Consider the following 27,828-nt stretch of genomic DNA (forward strand, 5'->3'; position numbering starts at 1 on the left):
TTTAATATTGGTATTTCATGTATGCATTTTGGGTTGATGAGCACGAGAAAACATTAGAAAAACATACCATGGGATCATGTTGACAAAACAAACCTTCGCTTTATCGATTTTTAAGGGAAAGGTCAATTAGGGCAAATGTATTGGTATGTTTGTGTTTGCTTTTTCATTACAATGGTAAAAATAAGATTATATATTTCGGATGACAATAATATTGATTATAATGCTTCATTTTATGAGCTCCAGAGTAGTTTTATAGCTGAGAAACAACTGCGCACTATATCCAGTGAGCTCTTCTGCATTGCATTGTGCAAAGAAGTCCACATTTTTGTTTCTGAACCGTTTAGATATTATCTTGTATTCGGTTCTTTCCTCTAGAGTTTTCTATGCCCATAACTTAACATGAACTGGATTCAAGATTATATCAATCACTGATGAAATGTGTATTTCACAATGGATAAACAGATTTTTTTTCGTAGTTAAAAAAAATCTGCGGTTTGAGGATGACACCTAACCGAGCAGTCTTTGTTTGTATTCCTTAATATCATGTGCGTAGCGGAGAGGCAGCAAATACCAATATCTGACTCATTAATTTGACCCGTCCGGGGCCCTGAGATACAATGCGTTGCTGGAGTGATGTTTTATGTGGATGAGGTACAATGCGTTGCCTGGTGCTTTTTATATGTGGTAAGAGGTACACTGCGTTGCTTGAGTGCTGTTTCATATGTGGAAAGAGGTACACTGCGTTGCTTGAGTGCTGTTTTATATGTGGAAAGAGGTACACTGCGTTGCTTGAGTGCTGTTTTATATGTGGAAAGAGGTACAATGCTTGCTTGAGTGCTGTTTAATATGTGGTCAGAGGTACAATGCGTTGCCTGGTGCTATTTTATATGTGGTAAGAGGTACACTGCGTTGCTTGAGTGCTGATTCATATGTGGAAAGAGGTACACTGCGTTGCTTAAGTGCTGTTTTATATGTGGAAAGAGGTACACTGCGTTGCTTGAGTGCTGTTTTATATGTGGAAAGAGGTACAATGCTTGCTTGAGTGCTGTTTAATATGTGGTCAGAGGTACAATGCGTTGCCTGGTGCTATTTTATATGTGGTAAGAGGTACACTGCGTTGCTTGAGTGCTGTTTCATATGTGGAAAGAGGTACACTGCGTTGCTTGAGTGCTGTTTTATGTGGATGAGGTACAATGCGTTGCTTGAGTGCTGTTTTATGTGGATGAGGTACAATGCGTTACCTCTGTGCAGTTTTATATGTAGTCTAAGGTACACTGCGTTGCTTGAGTGCTGTTATTTATGTGGTTTTGAGGTTCAATGCGTTGCCTGGGTGCTGTTTTATATGTGGTTTGAGCTATACTGCGTTGCTTGAGTGTTTCTTTAAAGGTGGTTTGAGGTACAATGCATTGCATGGGTGCTGTTTTATATGTGGTTTGAGGTATACTGCGTTGCTTGAGTGTAGCTTTAAAGGTGGTTTGAGGTACAATGCGGTGCCTGGGTGCTGTTTTATATGTGGTTTGAGGTATACTGCGTTGCTTGAGTGTAGCTTTAAAGGTGGTTTTAGGTATATATATATATATATATAAAAGTCTATAAAAAGGACCAACCAGCAAATTTACTATGTACCGGATCGTCTAGAATAGGCGATACTATGCAGATAAGGAAAAAATTAATATATATATATATATATATCAGTCTAAAGATTTGCACAACGGTACTGATATAAGGTGTTATTAAACGAAAATGTTGTTATAAAATCGTGTTGACAAATATTTCGGCTCAACAAATGGCCTTCTTCTTGTGTCACAAGTTTTAACAATACTGATACATAATGTATAAGGTGTGAAAATAGATCAGGTGATAATACAGGTAAGTTTTGGTCGATTGATTTTAATCCTGAATATCATAATTTAAACAAAACACTATAAATCAATATACGTGACTGTGTATATTAACAATAAAAATAAGTGAAAACAAAACTGTTAGTATTTCTTATTGATGCCGTTTGGGTGATGTACATTAAGTTCCTTTATCCAAAAGCTTTCCCGAACCTGTCGCTGTGCATCACTCCAGTGAATGTTCTGTTCAATCACTAGAATTTTCATGCGGTTAAAGTCATCAAGTTTGTGATCTGACTGTCTGAAGTGCTGAGAGACTGGAAGAAGTGGCTTCTTAGATATATCACTCCTATGGCCATTGAGGCGTTTGTGGAAAGGCTGCTTTGATTCACCAACATATTGGAGGCCACAAACCGAACATTCTAGTATGTAAATAACATTCATACTTTTGCAGGTAACATTGCAAAATATCTTATAGTTATTTTCGGTTGCCTTACTGTGAAATGTTGACGAATGCTGCATCTGTAAACAGCATTTGCAGCGTTTTTCTCCACACGAACGACATTCTCCAGAAGTACTTCTATTATCAGACACTTCAGCCCGCACTAGTAGGTTCCGTAGACTACTAGGTTGCCTAAAAGCTATCATTGGAGGCTCAGGGAAAATCTTGGACAGTTTGGAATTCTTTTCAACTGATTTCCAATGCTCACGAATGACACCAAAGCTGTTTTTGAGAGATGGGTGATAAGTTAGAACACATGGAGTCCTTTTGCTTTTCTTTTTAACTTTGTATTCCAATAGTTCACTCCTCGGAATTGACTCCGCTTTCTGAAAGCTTTTTTTGATATTTCTGTGTTTGTAGCCCCTTTTCTTCAAGCGAGTTTCAAGTTTACGCAGTTGTCTTTTAGTTGTTTCTGTGTTGGAGCATATTCGCTTGACTCTAAGTGCCTGACTGTATGGAATGCTCTTGGTAAGATGAGCAGGATGGCAACTTTTAGGGGACAAATATTGATGAGTGTCAGTAGGCTTAGAATATAAATCTGTAGATATGATGCCCTCTGTGAGCGAACTTGAAGTATCGAGGAAGGCGATTTTGGATTTAGACTTCTCATGAGTAAATTTGATACTTGGATGTATGTTGTTGGCATGAGTGATAAAAGTGTCTAAATCCTCGTCGCTTTTATTCCATTTCATATCCACATCATCTATAAATCTAAACCAGGAAAGCGGTTTTTCGATGGAAGTTTCAAGGAGTTGTTTCTCTAATTTGCCCATAAATATGTTGGCATATGACGGAGCCATTTTGGTGCCCATGGCAGTTCCATTTACTTGCAAATAATGATCTCCATCAAAAGTGAAGTTGTTTTTCTTAAGTACCAGCGTGAGCATTTTGACCAGGCATTCAGTAGGTGGATATTTCACTGGTCTGGAATTCCAAACTTCTTTGCATGCATCGATGCCATCTGCATGTGGAATATTAGTGTAGAGGGAGGTAACATCCATGGAAACAAGAGTCGTGTCGGAGGGGAGTGGGTTTGAGGTAACATCCATGGAAACAAGAGTCGTGTCGGAGGGGAGTGGGTTTAAGGCCTTAAACCCACTCCCCTCCGACACGACTCTTGTTTCCATGGATGTTACCTCCCTCTACACTAATATTCCACATGCAGATGGCATCGATGAGAGGTAACATCCATGGAAACAAGAGTCGTGTCGGAGGGGAGTGATTTTAAGGCCTTAAACCCACTCCCCTCCGACACGACTCTTGTTTCCATGGATGTTACCTCCCTCTACACTAATATTCCACATGCAGATGGCATCGATGCATGCAAAGAAGTTTGGAATTCTAAATCCAAAATCGCCTTCCTCGATACTTCAAGTTTGCTCACAGAGGGCATCATATCTACAGATTTATATTCTAAGCCTACTGACACTCATCAATATTTGTCCCCTAAAAGTTGCCATCCTGCTCATCTTACCAAGAGCATTCCATACAGTCAGGCACTTAGAGTCAAGCGAATATGCTCCAACACAGAAACAACTAAAAGACAACTGCGTAAACTTGAAACTCGCTTGAAGAAAAGGGGCTACAAACACAGAAATATCAAAAAAAGCTTTCAGAAAGCGGAGTCAATTCCGAGGAGTGAACTATTGGAATACAAAGTTAAAAAGAAAAGCAAAAGGACTCCATGTGTTCTAACTTATCACCCATCTCTCAAAAACAGCTTTGGTGTCATTCGTGAGCATTGGAAATCAGTTGAAAAGAATTCCAAACTGTCCAAGATTTTCCCTGAGCCTCCAATGATAGCTTTTAGGCAACCTAGTAGTCTACGGAACCTACTAGTGCGGGCTGAAGTGTCTGATAATAGAAGTACTTCTGGAGAATGTCGTTCGTGTGGAGAAAAACGCTGCAAATGCTGTTTACAGATGCAGCATTCGTCAACATTTCACAGTAAGGCAACCGAAAATAACTATAAGATATTTTGCAATGTTACCTGCAAAAGTATGAATGTTATTTACATACTAGAATGTTCGGTTTGTGGCCTCCAATATGTTGGTGAATCAAAGCAGCCTTTCCACAAACGCCTCAATGGCCATAGGAGTGATATATCTAAGAAGCCACTTCTTCCAGTCTCTCAGCACTTCAGACAGTCAGATCACAAACTTGATGACTTTAACCGCATGAAAATTCTAGTGATTGAACAGAACATTCACTGGAGTGATGCACAGCGACAGGTTCGGGAAAGCTTTTGGATAAAGGAACTTAATGTACATCACCCAAACGGCATCAATAAGAAATACTAACAGTTTTGTTTTCACTTATTTTTATTGTTAATATACACAGTCACGTATATTGATTTATAGTGTTTTGTTTAAATTATGATATTCAGGATTAAAATCAATCGACCAAAACTTACCTGTATTATCACCTGATCTATTTTCACACCTTATACATTATGTATCAGTATTGTTAAAACTTGTGACACAAGAAGAAGGCCATTTGTTGAGCCGAAATATTTGTCAACACGATTTTATAACAACATTTTCGTTTAATAACACCTTATATCAGTACCGTTGTGCAAATCTTTAGACTGATATATATATATATATATATATATATACAACTCGTCTAAACATCAACCCAACAATGTTAGATCTGTAAATTTGCTTTCGCAAATTTTTGGTTCTTCCCTCGCCGGGATTCGAACCCATGCTACTGTGATATCGTGACACCAAATCGCCTGCACTGCAGCCGTCCCGCTAGACCACACGACCACCTGGGCTCTCAAAAAAAGAGCTTTCGCTGGCCATGTGTTACCTTTCCACGTCAGTTTTAATCTAGCGGCGTACCACAGTACATGATATATAAGGCATGAAGATGTTATTGTTACAGATCAGCTAAATTATCTATAGTAAAGGATCCTACAAATTAATGTAAGATACAGTCACAGAAAATAATTATATATATACAATGCGTTGCCTGGGTGTTGTTTTATATATGTTATATGTGTTCAGAGGTAGATTGTGTTGCTTGAGTGTAGCTTTAAAGGTGGTTTGAAGTACAATGCGTTACCTGCATGCTGTTTTACATGTGGTTTGAGGTACACTGCGTTGCCTGGGTTCTGTTTTACATGTGGCTTGAGGTACAATGCGTTGCATCATTGCTTTTTTAAATGTTATTTGATGAACATTGCACTGCTTAGGTGCGTTCTTACATGTGGTTTGAATACACTGCGTTGCTTATGTGCTTTTTTACATGTGGTTTGAGATACACTGCGTTGATTTTTTTATGTTTCATATGTGTTTTTAGGGTTTATTGCGTTGCTGGAATGCTCTCTTTTGTTTACATTTAACTTGTGGAATTTTTTATTGCTGTAGTGCTGACCTTTGTTAGCGTTGTATGTGGTATACTGCATTGCTTTTTTCTACATATTTATTTTGCAGCATATTATTTTGCTGGCTTGCTTTATTTTATATATCTGTTTTGGGATACATAAAGTTGCTGATATGCTATTTTTATATGTGTATTGTTATATATTGCGTTGTTTGAGGGAGTACTTTTATATGTGTATTGTTATATATTGCGTTGTTTGAGGGAGTGCTTTTATATGTGTATTGTTATATATTGCGTTGTTTGAGGGAGTGCTTTTATATGTGTATTGTTATATATTGCGTTGTTTGAGGGAGTACTTTTATATGTGTATTGTTATATATTGCGTTGTTTGAGGGAGTGCTTTTATATGTGTATTGTTATATATTGCGTTGTTTGAGAGAGTACTTTTATATGTGTATTGTTATATATTGCGTTGTTTGAGGGAGTGCTTTTATATGTGTATTGTTATATATTGCGTTGTTTGAGGGAGTACTTTTATATGTGTATTGTTATATATTGCGTTGTTTGAGGGAGTACTTTTATATGTGTATTGTTATATATTGCGTTGTTTGAGGGAGTACTTTTATATGTGTATTGTTATATATTGCGTTGTTTGAGAGAGTACTTTTATATGTGCATTGTTATATATTGCGTTGTTTGAGGGAGTACTTTTATATGTGTATTGTTATATATTGCGTTGTTTGAGGGAGTACTTTTATATGTGTATTGTTATATATTGCGTTGTTTGAGGGAGTACTTTTATATGTGTATTGTTATATATTGCGTTGTTTGAGAGAGTACTTTTATATGTGCATTGTTATATATTGCGTTGTTTGAGGGAGTACTTTTATATGTGTATTGTTATATATTGCGTTGTTTGAGGGAGTACTTTTATATGTGTATTGTTATATATTGCGTTGTTTGAGGGAGTACTTTTATATGTGTATTGTTATATATTGCGTTGTTTGAGGGAGTACTTTTATATGTGTATTGTTATATATTGCGTTGTTTGAGGGAGTACTTTTATATGTGTATTGTTATATATTGCGTTGTTTGAGAGAGTACTTTTATATGTGTATTGTTATATATTGCGTTGTTTGAGGGAGTACTTTTATATGTGTATTGTTATATACTTTTATATGTGTATTGTTATATATTGCGTTGTTTGAGAGAGTACTTTTATATGTGTATTGTTATATATTGCGTTGTTTGAGGGAGTGCTTTTATATGTGTATTGTTATATATTGCGTTGTTTGAGGGAGTGATTTTATATGTGTTTGTTTGTATAATGCGTTGCTGTGGCTGTTTTTTGTTGTATATTATTGTGTGATTTGTGATATATTGCGTTGGTGGAGTATTGTATTTTGTATAATAGGTTTGTGGTATACTGTGTTGCTCGAGTGCTGTCGTTTTATATGTGGTTTGGGCTATATTGTGGTGCGTGGTTACTGTCATTTTTATATATGTTTCTTGGTGATACATTGTGTTGCTAGAGTGTATCCTTTTTATTCGTGTTGTAAAGTACCTTATTTTGCTGGGATGTGGCCTTTTTAGTTGAAATTTTCAGTATATTTTATTGCAATCACTTTCAGTTGTATTTTTTTAGTACATTGTGTTATTTGGGTATATCAGAGCAGTCTTTTTAATAATGTAGCTGTTAAAGTGATTTATTATTTAAATATTACTTAATTGTAGAAGTATATAAGGTAATTATAAATATGATATATATAATGTAGGTACGTTATGTAATTGTTAAAATGATATATCATATAATTGTAAAAGTGATATATATAGTGATCGGTTTTATATTTTTCCAAGAAGAGATTAAATTTCAATTAAAGCAAAGCGTCATGATCGATCAAATGATGCTATATATTTGACGTTTCACTCAAGGGGTCAGTCAAGTGTGAAAGCAATGATATAGTATATCTATTGTATTTATTTTATTATCATGAATATATATTTGATGTTGTCTGGTAGTACATTAGGTTAAATTTGTAAGATTGTATTATTCATTTTACATTTCTACGTAAAATCTATTTGTAAAATGTGAAAGCTTATCATATTCCTTTTTGTAATGGCCATGATCTCAAAGGTATCGGTTATTTTATCTGATGTTTCACACAATAATTTAAAAGGATGGCTTCGTTAATGAAATACAGAAAACGATTCCCAGTTGACCAATTTTATGATTGATGTTTGTATCAAGGGCAATGAATAAGTTTTCTAACTACTGACTTCATTGTCTGGTATTACTTTTGATAAATTACTGTTTTAACTACTGACTACATTGTTTAGTTTCGTTTTTTATAACTGTCTGTTTTCTAACTACTCTCCTCATAGTATTATTGTTAAAACAATTACTTCTTGTAAATGTATTAACTTATAATGTTATACTCTAAATTACAGAAAAAAATTACTAAGTTTGTTTAATAAACCAGACGTAATCCACAATTTTCTACATAAAAAAATGCCTGTACCAAGTCATGAATACGAAAGTTGTTGTCCATTCGTTTGCAGTGTTTGAGGTTTTGATTTTGTCATTTAATTAGGTCATATTCCTGACTTGGTACAGGTATTTTCTCATGTAGAAAATGGTGGATTAAACCTGGTTGTATAGCTAGCTAAACCTCTCACTTGTACATGTATGCTGGTTGCATAAATATGCATTATATTGACAACAAATGTGTAAAAATGTCAACAATAGGTGTACAGCACTCAACACCGTATTTTATTTCAATACCTACAAGAACAAGCAAAGCTGACAACAAAGACAAACAAAAAGGCATAAAGACAAAACATGTAGCAAAAACGAAAGACAAGAAGACAAAAATTTACCATAGCACAACAACGCAATGACAAAGTGCAAAAGTATCGAGCGACGTCAAATGAATCACTACAAAAACAAGAAAATATGTCAACAAAGACTAACCAAAAGGCAGATATGAAAATCAATTTACCAACACACTGACGGGATGTACAAGTACCGAGCCACGTCAAAATGGATACGGCCAAACAAAGCCTTACTTAAGTAATAAATTACAAGACGATACGTTCTTCGACATACCCTTGGTCCATCAACTTTCAGCTCAGACGTTGGTGACATTTTACATTCTGAGTAGCAGCTGGTTGAAGTCATAAAACTTTGCTCAGTGCTCGCTTAGATCAAATTCGAGGTATAAGTCTAAAAATAAATGCAGAGGAAGTCGTATCTGTTGTTTCGTTAATTTCACGTTCTGGAGGACATATTAATGGAACTCAACCATTGAGGATAATATTTTTATTGGCAGAAACATCATGAATTGGCTTCTTTGATCTACTTGTTTTTGCAACTGTCTGCAGGTATTCCGAATCATGTGAAAATGAGACGAGGTCAGTAAGTAAAGGCAACAGTTCGTTCCCATAGGAATGCCAACAATTTGTTGAAAGAAAAAATCTACCCCTAAATTCAAGAAATATGTTGCTAATAAGGAATTCCAGCTTAATGAACACTTGCTCCTCGTGAAGCATGTTTTACCTTTTTGTTCACTGTTAACAAAATATGCCGTGTGGTATCTCAGTTATAAATCGATAGCGTATGCTACCATTTTCGTGTTGAAAAGCATTACGGATCTTTTCTTTGTGTTGATTTTTTCAATTCCACATGGGGAACCATACCAACAAACGACAACCACTGAACAACAGTTTCCTAGCTTAGGACATGTGAATAAACATTGAGCGGATTTAAACTAGTTACCGGTCTTCAAACCTTCCCATAACCTGGTAAAGAGGAGCAACAGCTCAACCCAAGAACACATTACTAAACAATAAACGAAAAACAAATATAAACTAATAAAATAAAAACAAACTAAATTTATAACAGTTGTTAATTGGCTTATCCAAAGCACCATAAGAATTGACATTGACCCCCGATTCTATACAAAGGGAAATATTTGGATATACATATAATGATAAATATATTGACGAGGTCCACGACTTAAAAACACATTGACAAGATTCCTGACTTGGTATAAAAATATACTGACGAGGTCCCCGTCTTGCAGAACATATTGACGAAGTCATCGACGTTGGACACACATTGACGAGATCCCTGGCTTGGTACAAATACTGAAAAGGTCCCGGAATTTGGGACAAATACTGACGAGGTATCGGACTTGGTACACATACTGACGAGGTCTCAAGACTTTCTACAAATACTGACGAGGTCCCGAGGTTGGTGACGAATACTGACGAGGTCCCGGGATTTGGTACAAATAGTGACGAGTCCCGGGATTTATAGGACAAATACTGACGAGGTCCAATACTTTGGACAAATACTGACGAGGTCCCCGACTTGCAACAAATACTGTCGAAATCTACGACTTGGTACACATATTGACGAGGTCCCCGACTTAGGACAAATATTGACGAGGTCCCCGACTTAGGACCGTGAATATGGACGAGGTCCCCGATTTGGGACAGCTATTAACAAGGTCCCCGATTTGGGACAGGCATATAAACACTCGTGTTTCATAGTTGTATTGATTTACAGTTAGAGTTTTACGGAAAAAGACAAAAAAATATATCAATAAAATGAACAAATGTTAAATATTTCGGATAACAGATATCATTAGTATGATCTCGATGTAAATCTATTCTGATTATAAAACTGTAACAATCTTGAATTCTATACAATACATTTGTACAACAGTTTTTAAACCGTTTTACTCGAACATCATATATAAAGACGCTAGTACAATTCTTAAAGGAGTAGGTCCGGTAAGGCCCGATTTCGGCCTCAATTTTCAAGTTCATCTAACGAAAGATTTTAGACACTTTCTAAACACTTAAGTGTCTATTTCAATTGATTCAATAAGTTAATGGGGAAGATTTTAACTTACTAAGCCAAAAATCGTCACTTTTCAGATGATTTTTGTCAAAAATGAAAGTGGCCGCATCCGTGTTCATCCTCAACCTTTATATATATTATGTATTATCATCAAATACAACTTACATTTCAATATTATGGATGAACACGAATGCGGCCACTTTCATTTCAGACGGAAACCGTCTAAAATTTAACTAAAATGCTACAATTGTGAAGATTTCAGTAATTTAGCATGACTTAATGATGCTAGTACCCGATATATGTGCATTGTTTTGTCAAAAACAGCCCATATTTATGTAGCAGAAGCATTCTACTTTGCAATAAATATTTAAACGATTACATTTTCACATTTTTCTAAAACTGCTATATTTTGAGGCCAAAAAGGGGTCTTACTGAACCTACTCCTTTCCAAAACACGACGCAAAGACTCAAAGATATGCCTAAAAAATAAAATAGTAATTTGCGATATGAACTGGCACAATTTTAAATTCCAAAATGACGTCAGTTAAGATGTTACACAACTGGGTGGAAATACATTCCCAATAAACAACACTGACTGGTATAATATATCAAATTTGACAACGGTAGAGTAATATAAACAGAGGCTGCGTATTTAATTAACAACAGTTAAATAATTATTAGAAAAATAATTATAAATTTTGACTAAGGTTAAATAATTGAACGTGACTTCGTACTTGTACACCCATACCAAATGAATAGAGCCCTGTAATACAAACCAGTATATTAATTTTAAAAAATAGAATTGTAAGAGTCCAGTAATGAAGCCGGTGTTACTGGAAAGAAGTGATGGTAGGAAAATGTGTGATGTTAGGGGAAATGAGTGATTCGTTCTATGTTTTTTTTTCATTTATGCCTTCAGGGGAAACTGTCCTTAGCTTTCTTATCCAAAACCTTTTCCGAGCAATCCTTTCGGCCCTTGACCAACCCTCGTTGTGGTCTATGATTGTGATGGTAAGATTTTTTAAATCAGCCTACGAGACTTACGGGGAGGTCGGACTTGCAGGTGTAGTCACTTAGTTGACTAATCATGCGCTTGTTGAATGGCTGTTCTGTCTCGCCAACATACTGCATGCCACATCGACACTTAAGAAGGTATACAACATTATGGGTTTTGCAAGTTACATTACAAAATATAGTGTACACAGACCCAGAAGAGTGGCAAGTACATGTTTGGGTATTCAGTATTTTTTGGCAAACCAGGCAGCGTCTGTTATCACTCGACTTGCAAACATAATATATATCACCAACAAACAACTCCTGATTTAAGACATACATATAATGTGGAGGGATAAAAGAAAATGAGGGCGGCCAACCTTGTCCCTAATTTGGACAGTTGTATAACATCCAAACATAAAAACAATGTTAGTTGTTTAACAAGCTGAAGTCGATATCAAGAAACTGCATAAAGTAAATGTGAGCTTTGACCAAAACGATATCTTAGCTAAACTATTGCAGGTTTGACATTGCCAGACAGATTCTCTAATTGAAGGCGGACATTAATCATTTATAGTTCAGTGAAAGGTAAGCATGCATATTTAATACACTCATCCTATCAGTAAACATTAATAACTAAATCATAACAATCGATGATGGATAGCATATTTACAGACCACAATCACGTGATCTATTTTACCAATTAAACAATAGATACGTAGACATTGGTTAGGTATTGAAATAACTAAACGGACCATTAAATAGTGCGATCTCTGTGGAAATACTGTGAAATGGTTTCATTTGTAACAGCTGACAGTTCAAGACAACTGATTCTTAGAGAATTTTTACTAGCCTCTGATTTAAACAACAATAATGCGCACATACTAAAAGTTCCTTGGTTGCTTTACTAGTACGTCCTTTTAATTAACTTATTCATGTTATCATTGTTTTCTATTAATTAATCATGTTTATAATGTTGTTCTACAATTGCGTAAATAAATAATTATTCTTGTTTACTTGTTTACCTATAGTAAACCGGTTTATATTTGTTTCACCTGATTGATTTTATGTTACTGATGTACCTTATAAGAATGTATTGTTATGATATCACGTGACTGGTCAGTTCTACTATAAAAGGCGTCTGAAATTACACTTGGGTGTATTTAGTAGTAGTACTTGGGTGTTCAGTTTGTCACAAGCTACAGAAAGTTATGAACCCGTGGTGAAGGCAGCCATGGCAATTATTAATTAAGTTATAATTAACTAGTAGACATTGGTAACAACCCATAATTGTGGTTAAAGATCAACAATTATTGTGGTAAACAATAACCAGGAACTGTGGTACAATGTATAACTATACCAATGACTGTGGTTAAACTATACCACTAAATATGGTTAAAGTATCCCACTTATTATGGTTAAAGTATACCAATGACTGTGGTTAAACTATACCAATAACTGGTTAATCTATACCAATAACTGGTTAATCTATACCAATAACTGGTTAATCAATACCACTAAATATGGTTAAAATATCCCACTAAATATGGTTAAAGTATCCCACTAATTATGGTTAAAGTATACCAATAACTGTGCTTAAATTATACCACTAACTGAGGTTAAACTATACCACGAACTGAAGTTAAACTATACAACTGAATATTTTACCAATTAAACAATAGATACGTAGACATTGGTTAGGTATTGAAATAACTAAACGGACCATTAAGTAGTGCGATCTTTGTGGAAATTCTGCGAAATGGTTTCATTTGTAACATCTGACAATGCTTCATATAAAGTTTAAGACAACAGATTCTTCGAGAATTTTTACTAGCCTCTGATTTAAACAACAATAATGCGCACATACTAAAAGTTCCTTGGTTGCTTTACTAGTACGTCCTATTAATTAACTTATTCATGTTATCATTGTTTTCTATTAATTCATCATGTTTATAATGTTGTTCTACTATTGCGTATATAAATAATTATTCTTGTTTACTTGTTTACCTATAGTAAACCGGTTTATATTTGTTTCACCTGATTGATTTTATGTTACTGATGTACCTTATAAGAATGTATTGTTATGATATAACGTGTCTTGTCAGTTGTCTTGTATGGTTAAAGTATACCACTAATTATGAATTTACTATACCACTAAATATGGTTAAACTATACCAATAACTGAAGTTAAACTATACCAGAATTGTGGTTAAAACTTTACCAAGAATTGTGGTTAAAACTGACTAGTTGTTGTTGTCATTTTATATTAAGACTTTTTGTTGCTATTGCTATAATTAAAGCTGTCGATACTATCCAACTGTTAATAAAATCATTTATCCTAAGAAAATGTTTTGTTATCTAGCCATACTAACGATATTGGTTCATGCTCGCAACTGAGACACTTAATGCACTGAACCCAAAATTGTAGCGAAAGGCGAGCTCGTTACAATATCGTTTCCCAAACTTGCATCAAATTCTTTCGTTATACTTATGCTCTCTCTTTCTTATTATTTTATTACATGTATTATGACAATCTTCTTAAGATCAAACAGCTGTAACTCCTACACTATCATTGTCAATCTGTGACTCCTACACTATCATTGTCAATCTGTGTACCTAATTAGCAACCAACTGTAGATATACACTTAGTCACGCTACATGCTACAATTGTTTAGTTACTTCGTCACGCTTAAACATGCGACAGTTAAATGTTTTTGAATTCGTCACGCGTACATGTTGCAACAATTGTTTAGTTTCTTGGTCACGCTTAAATATGTTACATGCGACAGTTGAATGTTTATGAATTCGTCACGTTGACATGCTACAATTGCTTAGTTTTTTCGTCACGCTTACGCATGCATGTTACATGCGACAGTTGAATGTTTATAATTTCGTCGTGCTTACATGTTGCTACAAATGTTTAGTTTCTTGGTCACGCTTACGCATGCAACATGCGACAGTCGAATGTTTATAAATTCGTCAAGGTTACAAGCTACAACTGTCGTCACGCTTAAATGATATGCCGTCTTTAAATTGTGTAAATATATTAAGTGTTGGTGTGTAAGTGTACCCATACGGAGTGAGATCTACTTCGCGGTAGAGACTTAAGATAATGTGTAATTGCACCCGTATGGAGTGAGCTCTACTTTTCGGTTTGGACCTTAGAAGAAGATGTACGCAATGATTGTGTTTTTGAAGAGTATGGATGGCGTGTAAGTGTACCCGTATGGAGTGAGCTCAACTTCTCGGTAGGGACTTAAAAAAGTAGATGTGTAATTGTACCCGTATGGAGTGACCTCTGCCTCTCAATAGGGGCTTCAAAAGAAGTATCAAAGATGTACGCAGTGATTGTGATTTGACGCAGTGATTGTGATTTGACGAGTAACAATGGCGTGTAAGTGTACTCGTACGGAGTGAGCTCTACTTCTCGGTAGGGACTTAAGTAGATTTGTAATTGTACCCGTATTGAGTGACCTCTGCTTCTCAATAGGGGCTTCAAAAGAAGTATCAAAGATGTACGCAGTGATTGTGTTTTGAAGAGTAACGATGGCGTGTAAGTGTACCCGTACGGAGTGAGCTCTATTTCTCGGTAGGGACTTCAGAAGAAGAATCAAAGATGTACGCAGTGATTGTGTTTTGAAAAGTACTGATGGCGTGTAAGTGTACCAATACGGAGTGAGCTCTACTTCTCGATAGGGACTTCAGAAGATTTATCAAAGATGTTCGCATGTAGTTATTTATATACTTCGAAAACACGTGGCAAACACAATAAAAGTATGTATCTGTTGTTTTGTATGTATAACGCTAGAGCCGAACATGGAGGGCAACCATCAAAAATTGCCTTTATTCATAGATGGCAAGATGGTTTACCAACGATTTTCTCTATTTCATTTATGAGCACAAATGGACGTCAAACCTCGATTCGCCATATGCAGTAACGTTTTCAACTGTATGACAGTTTTAACCACTGGTATGGTTAAGTTCATTGTTAAAGACTGTAAGATGACCTATAGTTGAGTACAGTAATGTCGTTTGGTTTCTGGTGGTTAGTTTTTTTAATTGCCAATCATACCAGTTCTTCTTATTTTTAAATTGTATATTCCTTATATATGTTACAGTGAATTTGCATAATCAGGGATTATGTAGAATCCCTGATTTTTCAGGGAATATGTAGAATCACTAAAATCATTAGTAATTATATATAATCCCTGAAAATGACCAGTGATTTTACATAATCCCTGAACATTTTAATAATAATTCTACAAATTCACTAATATAATTTCAGGGATTATGAATAATTTAAGGCTCCTTTGTTTGATAAAAAAAAATATAGACAAATTACCATTTTACCCTCGTATTCCTTGCCAGATGAAATAATTTTGCTTTTAAACACAGGGGTTTCAAATAAAGTTGAAGACTTCAAAATTAATAATATCAAGATTCCCATTATAGCGATAACTTGACATGTACTGTTTAATTATTTTAAAAAGCCAGCGTCACATGTATAGTCATGTCCTATTTGTAAAACTATAGGAACATGTTATTTGTGGTACATGTAAAACAAATGGTGAAGGTCATTATGGAACATCTTTATTTTTTTATTTTTTTTCAAATGAACAAGAAATTCAAACAGAGAACTGTGAACTTACGCGTCAAAATGTAAAGAAAAACTAAGGATTGACAATTAGAACAAAATATTAGAGGAAGCTGGCATTTGGTGTAATATTCTCATAGCAATACCACAGGATAAAAACGGAAAGGGAATCCCCAAAAACATAATGGTAATTGTTCACAAAAAGTCTGAAAAAATATATTGCTGGCCTAAAAGAAATGGTATCTTGCTCGAACCAGTTCGAGGTCGCTAATTCCTTTTTTGGGGGGTACCTACAGATCTTTTACTGAACACTTTATTTCTCTTAGGTGGGTCATACAATCTGATTCGATATGTGAAGGAAACGTTTTCTAAAATGTGGATATTGTGGTAAAACCAGATGTGAAGCATATTATTTTGATATATTGTGTTTAACATATTAATGAATTGTGTTTAACATTTTAATATATTGTGTTTAACATTTTAATATATTCAATTAAATAGGGTTATCATTTTGATATTTTGTGCTTAACATTTTACAATTCATGTTTACAGTGTAATGCTGTTTTAATATGATTTTATAGTATAGATTATATGACTTTTATTCATTTTCTTTATAAATAAAACTATTTCAATGTTTCAGTTATTATGTATAATCCCTGACGTCTTTTCTAGCGATTATACATACTCCCTGACAATTTTAGTGATTATATATAATCCCTAAACTGGCCAGTGGTTCTACATAATCCCTGAAAATTTCAGGGATTCTACATAATCACTGATTATACAAATTCACTGTAACATATATACAGTGCACTGTAATATATACATGTATGTGTGTGATAAATATATTTTCTTATTTATTTTCTTTCTGTTAATATGTTTATATTATATTTCCTTTGGTTATTTAGTTTGAATATTCTTATATAATATATCAAACCAAGAATCCATAACAAAGCAATAAAAAAGAAATCTCTAATACTGGTAATAACGTGATGAAATATAGTAGACAGGTTTTCTCTATCTCGTACGAAATTTATAATGCGCGGAATTAATGACTACATATAAATCATAATTTAATAACTGTTTTAGAACCGAATGTCTGTAAGAAATAAGACTTGTATATAAATAATATAAAAATAGGAAGATGTGGTATGATTGCTTATGAGACATTTCACTACCACAGACCAAATTACACATAATAAAATTAGCAACTATAGGTCACCATACGGCCTTCAACAATGATTAAAACCCATACCGTACAAGTCCACTTTAAATGGCCCCGAGACGACAAAGGTAAAACGGCACAAAGGATAAAATGAACAGCCTAATTTATGACACAAAACAATAAACGACAAACAAATATGATATATAGCCTCAATCGACAACCCCGGAATTACAGGCACCTGACTCCTGACAAAGAATGTGGCTACGGTGAAACATGTTTGTAGTGGTCCAACCCTACTTCTTACATTGGACAGCACAACATATCATGAACAAATTGTAAAATTCAGTTGAAAAGAGCTTATATCATCAAAGCAGAAAAAATAACCGCACATGGTAGGGTATTTAGACATTCCCACAAAAAAAAGACACTTAGTACAGATCTGAGAAGACTCGCAGTTACTGGCCAATAACTACTAGTTAAAATATCGTGTATTTTAGACTAATATAAGCTGTATTTTAGAGAGGGATGACAGTTATAATGATATCCCAGGTTAATGCAAATGACTGGGTAATACTTAAAAGAAGAAGAAAATACACTATATATACATATTCAAATACCTTCACACTCAACCTGGACTAATTCTATCCTAGGAAGTAAATACCTTATACTTAGGAAGTATATACCTTATACATTTCCTGCAGTCAACACAGTTAATTTTATTTACATCAGATTTCAGAGGGAGGCTTTGTCTCCAAGAAGCCGTCTGTTTCCTTTCTTTTTATTTAAGTAAGATATCTAGGGGCAGATGATGTCTCGTTTAAATTACCTTCAATTATCAATCTTATACAAAAAAACTTGTGAGAAATTTTTCTTTCAGTTGATTTACAAAACAGGTATTGCTTGAAGGCCGTACTTAACCTATAATGGTTTACTTTTACAAATTAAGACTTAGATAGAGAGTTGTCTCATTGACACTCATACGGGACCACACCACCTTATATCTCTACAGGTATATAACACTATGTGTATTTATATCCGGGAATTGTTTGTTTTTGTCTAAGAATTTACTGAATACTTTTGGTGGGTACCGTTTTTCAATATACGCAAACATCGAAATCTTAAACATCTTTATCGCAAGATGGTACATTATGATGAAATTTCCAAATGATGAAATCAATTAACAATATCCGTATTCGTCGATTCGGTCAATAAGAAAGGATAAAACAAAATATGGGTCAATATCCGCTTAGTTTTCAACATAGATGGCTTTGAATGGTCGAATGTAATTTACCTAATAGTTCTGACAAATTGGTTGATTGAAACCACGTTAGCCTAGTGCCATATTTTGGCAGATAAAAAAGACGGTATGCTAATTAGTACTGACTACTTATATCCAGGAGATGACGTGTAATGCATGTTATTCACTCTTGTTAAAATGATAAGACGCATACTTTTATAACGCGCTAAAACTAACTGGTATAGTGATAAATGTAACGATGGCTTGAAAATAGTTTATGATGTACAAAACAATTAAACGATATCAATTTTAAATTCTAGATTCTCACAATAATTTTATCATCAATCTAATAATATGATTCGATCTGTAAGAAGTATATTGTGAAATGATATAAAGAAATACATTCTTTAGACTTGTTGAACAGCCAACAACCTTATTTATAATATTGGACAGAGGTCTCGGAGACATCATACCAACAACATCAGGATAGATGTCTCAGAGACAACAAATCGACATCACAATCAAAGTAATATAGAATAGATGTCACAGAGACACCAAACTGACAACACAATTAAAGTAATATGGATAGATGTCATAGAGACAACAAACTGACAACACAATCAAAGTAATATGGATAGATGTCACAGAGACAACAAATTGACAACACAATCAAGTCGTATAGGAGAGATGTCACAGAGACAACAAACTGACAACACAATTAAAGTAATATAGAATGAATGTCACAGAGACAACAAACTGACAAAACAATCAAAGTAATATAGGATAGATGTCACAGAGACACCAAACTGACAACACCATCAAAGTAATATAGGATAGATGTCACAGAGACACTAAACTGACAACACCATCAAAGTAATATAGGATAGATGTCACAGAGACACTAAACTGACAACACCATCAAAGTAATATAGGATAGATGTCACAGAGACAGCAAACTGACAACACAATCAAAGTAATATAGAATAGATGTCACAGAGACACTAAACTGACAACACTATCAAAGTAACATAGGATAGATGTCACAGGGACAACAAACTGACAACACAATCAAAGTAATGATGGAAAGATGTTTCAGAGACAACAAACCGACAACAAGTTATCAAAGTAATGTGGGAAAGATGTTTTAGAGACAACAAACCGACAACACTATTAATGTAATTTGGTAAAGATGTTTCAGAGACAACAAACCGACAACACTGTTAAAGTAATGTGGGAAAGATGTTTCAGAGACAACAAACCGACAACACTGTCAAAGTAATGTGGGAAAGATGTTTCAGAGACAACAAACCGACAACACAAACTAAAAAATATTGTATAGATGTTTCAGAGACAACAAACCGAGAGCACTATCAAAGTAATGTTGGATAGATGTTTCAGAGACAACAAACCGACAACACTATCAAAGTAATGTGGGAAAGATGTTTCAGAGACAACAAACCGACAACACTAGCAATGTAATGTGGGATAGATGTTTCAGAGACAACAAACTGACAACACTATCAAATTAATGTGGGAAAGATGTTTCAGAGACACCAAACTGCCAACACTATCAAAGTAATGTGGGTTAGATGTTTCAGAGACAACAAACCGACAACACAAACTAAAAAATATTGTATAGATGTTTCAGAGACAACAAACCGAGAGCACTATCAAAGTAATGTTGGATAGATGTTTCAGAGACAACAAACTGTTAACACAATCTAAAAAGCATAGGATTGATGTTTCAGAGACAACAAACCGACATCACTATCAAAGTAATGTGGGATAGATGTTTCAGAGACAACAAACCGACAACACTATCAATGTAATGTGGGAAAGATGTTTCAGAGACAACAAACTGACAACACAATCTAAAAAGCATAGGATTGATGTTTCAGAGACAACAAACCGACAGCACTATCAAAGTAATGTGGGAAAGATGTTTCAGAGACAACAAACCGACAACACTAGCAATGTAATGTGGGATAGATGTTTCAGAGACAACAAACTGACAACACTATCAAATTAATGTGGGAAAGATGTTTCAGAGACACCAAACTGACAACACTATCAAAGTAATGTGGGTTAGATGTTTCAGAGACAACAAACTGACAACACTTTCAAAGTAATGTGGGAAAGATGTTTCAGAGACAACAAACCGACAACACTATCAAAGTTATGTGGGAAAGAAGTTTCAGAGACAACAAACCGAAAACACTATAAAAGTAATGTGGGAAAGATGTTTCAGAGACAACAAACCGACAATGCAATCTAAGTAATGTGGGAAAGATGTTTCAGAGACAACAAAATCGACAACACTATCAAAGTAATGTGGGAAAGATGTTTCAGAGACAACAAAACAACAACACTATCAAAGGAATGTGGGATAGATGTTTCAGAGACAACAAACTGACAACACTATCAAAGTAATGTGGGAAAGATATTTCAGAGACAACAAACCGACAACACTATCAAAGTTATGTGGGAAAGATGTTTCAGAGACAACAAACCGACAATACAATCTAAGTAATGTTGGATAGATGTTTCAGAGACAACAAACCGACAACACTATCAAAGTAATGTGGGAAAGATGTTTCAGAGACAATAAATCGACAACACAAACTAAGTAATGTGGGAAAGATGTTTCAGAGACAACAAACCAACAACACTATCAGAGAAATGTGGGAAAGATGTTTCAGAGACAACAAACCGACAATACAATCTAAGTAATGTGGGAAAGATGTTTCAGAGACAACAAACTGACAATACTATCAAAGTAATGTGGGAAAGATGTTTCAGAGACAACAAACCGACAACACAAACTAAGTAATGTGGGAAAGATGTTTCAGAGACAACAAACTGACAACACTATCAAAGTAATGTGGGAAAGATGTTTCAGAGACAATAAATCGACAACACAAACTAAGTAATGTGGGAAAGATGTTTCAGAGACAACAAACCGACAACACTATCAAAGTAATGTGGGAAAGATGTTTCAGAGACAACAAACCGACAATACAATCTAAGTAATGTTGGATAGATGTTTCAGAGACAACAAACTGACAACACTATCAAAGTAATGTGGGAAAGATGTTTCAGAGACAATAAATCGACAACACAAACTAAGTAATGTGGGAAAGATGTTTCAGAGACAACAAACCGACAATACAATCTAAGTAATGTGGGAAAGATGTTTCAGAGACAACAAACCGACAATACAATCTAAGTAATGTGGGAAAGATGTTTCAGAGACAACAAACCGACAATACTATCAAAGTAATGTGGGATAGATGTTTCAGAGACAACAAACTGACAACACTATCAAAGTAATGTGGGAAAGATGTTTCAGAGACAATAAATCGACAACACAAACTAAGTAATGTGGGAAAGATGTTTCAGAGACAACAAACCGACAATACAATCTAAGTAATGTGGGAAAGATGTTTCAGAGACAACAAACTGACAACACTATCAAAGTAATGTGGAAAAGATGTTTCAGAGACAACAAACCGACAATACAATCTTAGTAATGTTGGATAGATGTTTCAGAGACAACAAACCGACAATACAATCTAAGTAATGTGGGAAAGATGTTTCAGAGACAACAAACCGACAATACAATCTAAGTAATGTGGGAAAGATGTTTCAGAGACAACAAACTGACAACACTATCAAAGTAATGTGGGAAAGATGTTTCAGAGACAACAAACCGACAATACAATCTTAGTAATGTTGGATAGATGTTTCAGAGACAACAAACTGACAACACTATCAAAGTAATGTGGGAAAGATGTTTCAGAGACAACAAACCGACAATACAATCTAAGTAATGTTGAATAGATGTTTCAGAGACAACAAACCAACAATACTATCAAAGTAATGTGGGAAAGATGTTTCAGAGACAACAAACCGACAACACTAGCAATGTAATGTTGGAAAGATGTTTCAGAGACAACAAACCGACATTACAATCTAAGTAATGTTGGATAGATGTGGAAGACACAACAAACCAACAAAAGTTAAAGTAGAAATTATTTTATGGTTTTTCAGATTTAAGCGGAAATCATAATCTCGTTCTTTAGTTTTTTTCTTTATTCTGTTTATGTTTTTGATAAATATCGTTAAAAGTGGGGTTTCTTTATTCTGTTTATGTATTTGATAAATATCGTTAAAAGTGGGGTTTTCTTCTTACTTATCAAACAACTAGTATGTTGTAAAACGATTTAACATCGCCAAATATTCAATAGCTAAACAATATCTTATCTTAGAATAGCTGTTTGTTTGAAACAAATATTTCAAAATATGTATTGTAAAACATTTTCTTCCGCTTGGAAATGCTATTGAAATTGTATAATGTGTTCTCTTGAATATATCACGTATGTACTGATACTGAACTTTTGTTTGTAATTTATACAGACATCACTTGTAATGAATATTTAATAAATATAGTAAGTAAGTCTTTTTACTCGTGTCACTAATAGTGATAGTAACAATATATTATTTAGTCCATTAGGAACTCCTCTGAATTATAGCAATCGCATCACGCTATGGTGCCGTACTCTATTGTGATCACTATACACAGAGAACGTAATGGACTGTATAACGTATAATGCCTATCGATTTAACCATGTCTTGGGACAAGTCGTCTTATGTAATTTACTATAATAATAAAGCAGAAATGAACAATTGTTTTCTATAATTTGTTTTTTTTGCCAATCATATTTTTTTATAACTGTCATATATATAGTGAATAAAGGAACATGGCGAATATGTGTGTCATATATAAAGTAAGTAAAGGAACATGACGAATATGTGTGTCATATATGGTAAGTAACCAGAAGACCCGAAATCGGAATTTAACAACAGGCCAGAACTATAGGGACAAATGTTTACAGAGAGCAGAACAGATATATGTATAGTTATGGCTTAGATTTTAAGCTTGCAGAACAGGACTTTTAGGAAGGGTGGTGTATAGGAAATTACTATAAGGAGTGCCCTTGGAATAACTGTGTGGAGTGATTGGTGTACAAAGCAAGACTGTCAGGGGAGATGGTTCTACATGGTAGGACTATAAGGAGAGATGGGGGTGTATATTGCATGACTATAAGGACAAGTGTGTGTACAGGGCAGGACAGATAGCTAATGGTATAGATTTAACTAGCGCTCCTCTATGTATGGCAAGATATGACATTATAACATGAAGTTTTCAACTCGAGACCAGAATATATCTCTTCGCTTGAGCTTTCCTTGGCGCCAGATAAGTCTCTTAATTTTTCCGAACAAAAGGTCCACATTAATGTTTAAGAGAAAGCGACAGGTAATTACTAAAATGAAATAAGGCTGTCGTATAATTGGAAACAAAATAAAGATTTGCATTTAAGTTTTTCATGTTTCAAATGAATGCACGAATGTTTCATTTACTATTGTCACATATGATATATCACTTGAGAATGTAATAAATAAGTACCAGATAACGGCATACTAGTCACATATGATATATCACTTGAGAATGTAATAAATAAGTACCAGATAACGGCATACTAGTCACATATGATATATCACTTGAGAATGTAATAAATAAGTACCAGATAACGGCATACTAGTCACATATGATATATCACTTGAGAATGTAATAAATAAGTACCAGATAACGGCATACTAGTCACATATGATATATCAATAGGAAATGTAATAACGGTCAAATAAATACCAGATAAAGGAATACTAGTCTTTATAGATTTTGTTTTAATCAAATTAGATACACAAGTAGTTTAGGTTATGTTTTAGTAATGGATTTAGAATAAATGAAGACTTGTAATTGTTCTTGAGTAAAAAGGTCAGTCAAATCAGCCGAATAGAATGTACAGATTTAATTTGACGCAAAGTTTTCCTATTAACGCCTAATTTAAGTCAACATTGTGGAGAGAACAATCATTGTTCCGATGAACTATTGGTATTCAACAATAAAAATTATTTAAAACCGTTTATAATAGTTATAATGTAAAACCCACTGACGTTTCACTGTCGCTTTGTAAATACAAAGATATCATGTTGTTACTGTAATATATTAATTGTATAGAATAATGTTCCATCTTGAAGGCATGTTATTAAATCCCAGGCAAAATAAACGACCAGTGAAGTAAGGGTTCACATCGTGAAATCCCAATTTAACATTGAAGAAATGTTCACAGATTTTATATCTTAATTTTCCAAAATGTGAGCCACTCTTTCTTTGGATTAAAGACTAAATTGATCTCGTACATTGTTTCAAGAATTAATAAATTCTTCACGCCTTCGTTTGCAGAATTTTGCTCGCTGTATTGAAGACAAATTGGTGGCCTTCAACTGTTTTCTGCTTTTTGATCGGGTTGTTGTCTCTTTTGAAACATTCACATATAATATATAATACAACAATTAAAGCGTTCTCTATATTGAGATACGATCATAGATTGGTATTTCTGTTTGAAACTAATGCTGAGTTCACACGTAATTCGAATTCGATTCGCATTAACTAATTCGAATTAGTTTAATTCGCATTCGAAACGTTTAACGTCCTAACGTCAATTTTAATTCGAATTACAATGCGCGTCAAATTCGCTTTACTGTCCAAAACGACGTTAACTTTTTAAAATTTGTATTCACAAACGCGTATTTCTAATGCGAATTAGATAATTCAAATTAGCCAATTCCAATTAATTCAAATTAAAAAAGAAGAGTGTGTGAACGCGATTTGCGAATTCGATTCGCATTCGATTCGAATTCAATTCGAGTTAAATGTCCGTGTGAACGAGGCATAAAAGATTCAATAGGACCTCCAACTTTCCAGGTTTCTCAAGAAATACCATGTATTATTTATTTATATATATATCATGAACATTGAATAATATACATAAAACATGCATAACAAAATAGAATAATAAGCACACAATTACTAAATTTTTTTCTAGTTTCACACAATTTGCAGTCCACAGGATAGAAGAATGGTAACTTTGACTTTCAAACAATTTTTGGACCTGAATACCAGTTGACCAAAGTTGTATAAAGGCCTCCAATTTGTATAAAGCCTTCAATTTGATAGTTATATATAAAGCCTCTAATTTTATAGTTTTGTATAACGCTTCTAATTTGTATAAAGCCTCCAATTTGATAGTTTTGTATAAAGCCTCCAGTTTGTATAAAGCCTCAAATTTGTATAAAGCCTCCAGTTTGTATAAAGCCACCGATTTGATAGTTTTGTATACAGACGCCAATTTGATAGTTTTGGATAAAGCCTCCAATTTGATAGTTTTGTAAAATTGCACGAGTCCAGAATATGAATGAAGTATTGTCTAGACTGGGCAACAACCATATCTAGACTGGACAACAACCATATACGTAAATATGTATATATATAGATATAGAGGAATCAGTTAAGGACCCCCTCCGGGAGTGGGATTTTCTCGCTTGTTATATGTACTTTGGTCGGGTTGTTGTCTCTTTGACATAGTCCCTATTTCCATTAGCAATTTTATGATAGACACATGTCATTTATTTTGAATACATTTAAAATATACGGAAATTAAACCTCAGTCTACTTCGCAGGAAAATAGATATTAGTTTTAAGAAGTCTTACCTAATACTTGTATAATCCATGATATGATAATAGAGAAGTCTTACCTAATACTTGTATAATCCATGGTATGATAAAAAAGAAGTCTTACCTAATACTTGTATAATCCATGGTATGATAATCCACAGGTAGTAACTTATTTCACATAACATATCCATCTGTCAAATCTTCAATATTATCATTATATAACCCTTCACATTTATAGGTAAATCTCCTGTACATTTATCGTTGATATATTATCATTCTTATTTCGGCATTAGATTTCCGGAGACACTTTATTTGCAATGTTCATGAATCGAAAATAACAATTACTAAATATTTGATGACTTTATAATTAGGACCGTTACAGATCATTTGTTATATCCAATAGGATAATCTAGTATTCCATGTGAGAAATGTAATTAGATGATTAATAACAAGTTATTATATTCGATAACTTCTCGGAACACATGACCTATAAGAATTCAATATCAGATATATTAAGACGATATGCTCAGATGATTTAATTTATTGAGTAACTGCGATAAACTCTAATCACATCAGAATTCCTATATTCCTGTTTACAACGATGGATTAAAGTGGACGATTCCTCTTAAAATAGCAGATCATACGGTAGCACAAAAATAATTAAAAACAGCCAACTGAATGTTTAGTGACTGTGCATGCCGATATTCCATTTAGAAATGGCAGAGAAATAGACTATGTGGATGTTTAATTTACTTATGTATATTGTTTATGACAACGTGTTCCGTTAATAACGCCTGTAGTCGTATTTATGTCTTCTACTATAGTAGTTAGCCATCGCGTGGTTCTGTTACTACACGTTCATGTATTCGATATATTACTTAGGATAAACAACTAATGAATGAAAATAATTATTCAATTTATCTTTAGTCATGCAAGTGCACATTTTTGTTTTCTTCTTTTTGCCTTATATGTCTTCTGCTTAAAACTACAATTAACACAACCTGCTCATTTTTGCAATGAAATAAAAACTTATTGCACGTATTTTATGTTTTGTTCTAATTCATTTATCTTATTTTTTTTAAATATTTTTCATAATTCTTATTTCTCAAACTTATAGTTGTTTTTATTTGTTTATTTATTCATTTTGTTGTTTATTAACATGCTAATTCCGTTTTACTAACACTTATTTGTCGACGACCATACTACAATAAGAGACAAATTCACAAAGACATTGTTATTGGCAAATTAAAAGTGATACTTTAGTAGATTAAGATTTGTTTCAGAAGTAACAAGAGCGATGTCATTAACGAAGCAATGCTACTGACCCTTCTGAAACGCTAACGTGTTTAAGGAGTACCACGAGCGTTGTCAATAATGAAGAAGTCCTGAACAAATGACCCCTCCAGAGCCAGAGCAGAAGTGTTTTGAGAGTTAACGCAACATTTGTCAGTAATGACAATGGAACTACTGGTTCTTCCAGAGCAGTGTTTTCTTGAGGCAACGACAAGGCAACGACAGTTGTCTTTAAAGGATCAGGAACCTCTGTCCCTTTCAGAGAAACAGTGTTTTCTTGAGACAACGATAGTTGTCTTTAAAGGATCAGGAACTTCTGTCCCTTCCAGAGAAACAGTGTTTTCTTGAGGCATGCAACGACGGTTGTCTTTAAAGGATCAGGAACCTCTGTCCCTTCCAGAGAAACAGTGTTTTCTTTAGGCAACGACAGTGG

At 34.2% G+C, this 27,828-nt stretch overlaps 1 protein-coding gene across 1 annotated transcript in view; it reads right to left on the reverse strand.

The window, feature by feature from the left end:
• The window catches only part of LOC139518680 (zwei Ig domain protein zig-8-like), a 66,142-nt gene extending 39,217 nt beyond the window's left edge, over positions 1-26,925 (reverse strand). The window contains exon 1 of the mRNA XM_071310153.1: positions 26,227-26,925. Within this exon, the coding sequence (XP_071166254.1) occupies positions 26,227-26,293 (67 nt within the window). The 5' untranslated portion in view covers positions 26,294-26,925. The remainder of the gene's footprint in view (positions 1-26,226) is intronic.
• Between the last annotated feature and the right edge of the window lie 903 nt (positions 26,926-27,828).

This window comes from Mytilus edulis, chromosome 4 (genome assembly GCF_963676685.1).
Source record: "Mytilus edulis chromosome 4, xbMytEdul2.2, whole genome shotgun sequence".
NCBI classification, from domain to species: Eukaryota; Metazoa; Mollusca; class Bivalvia; order Mytilida; family Mytilidae; genus Mytilus; species Mytilus edulis.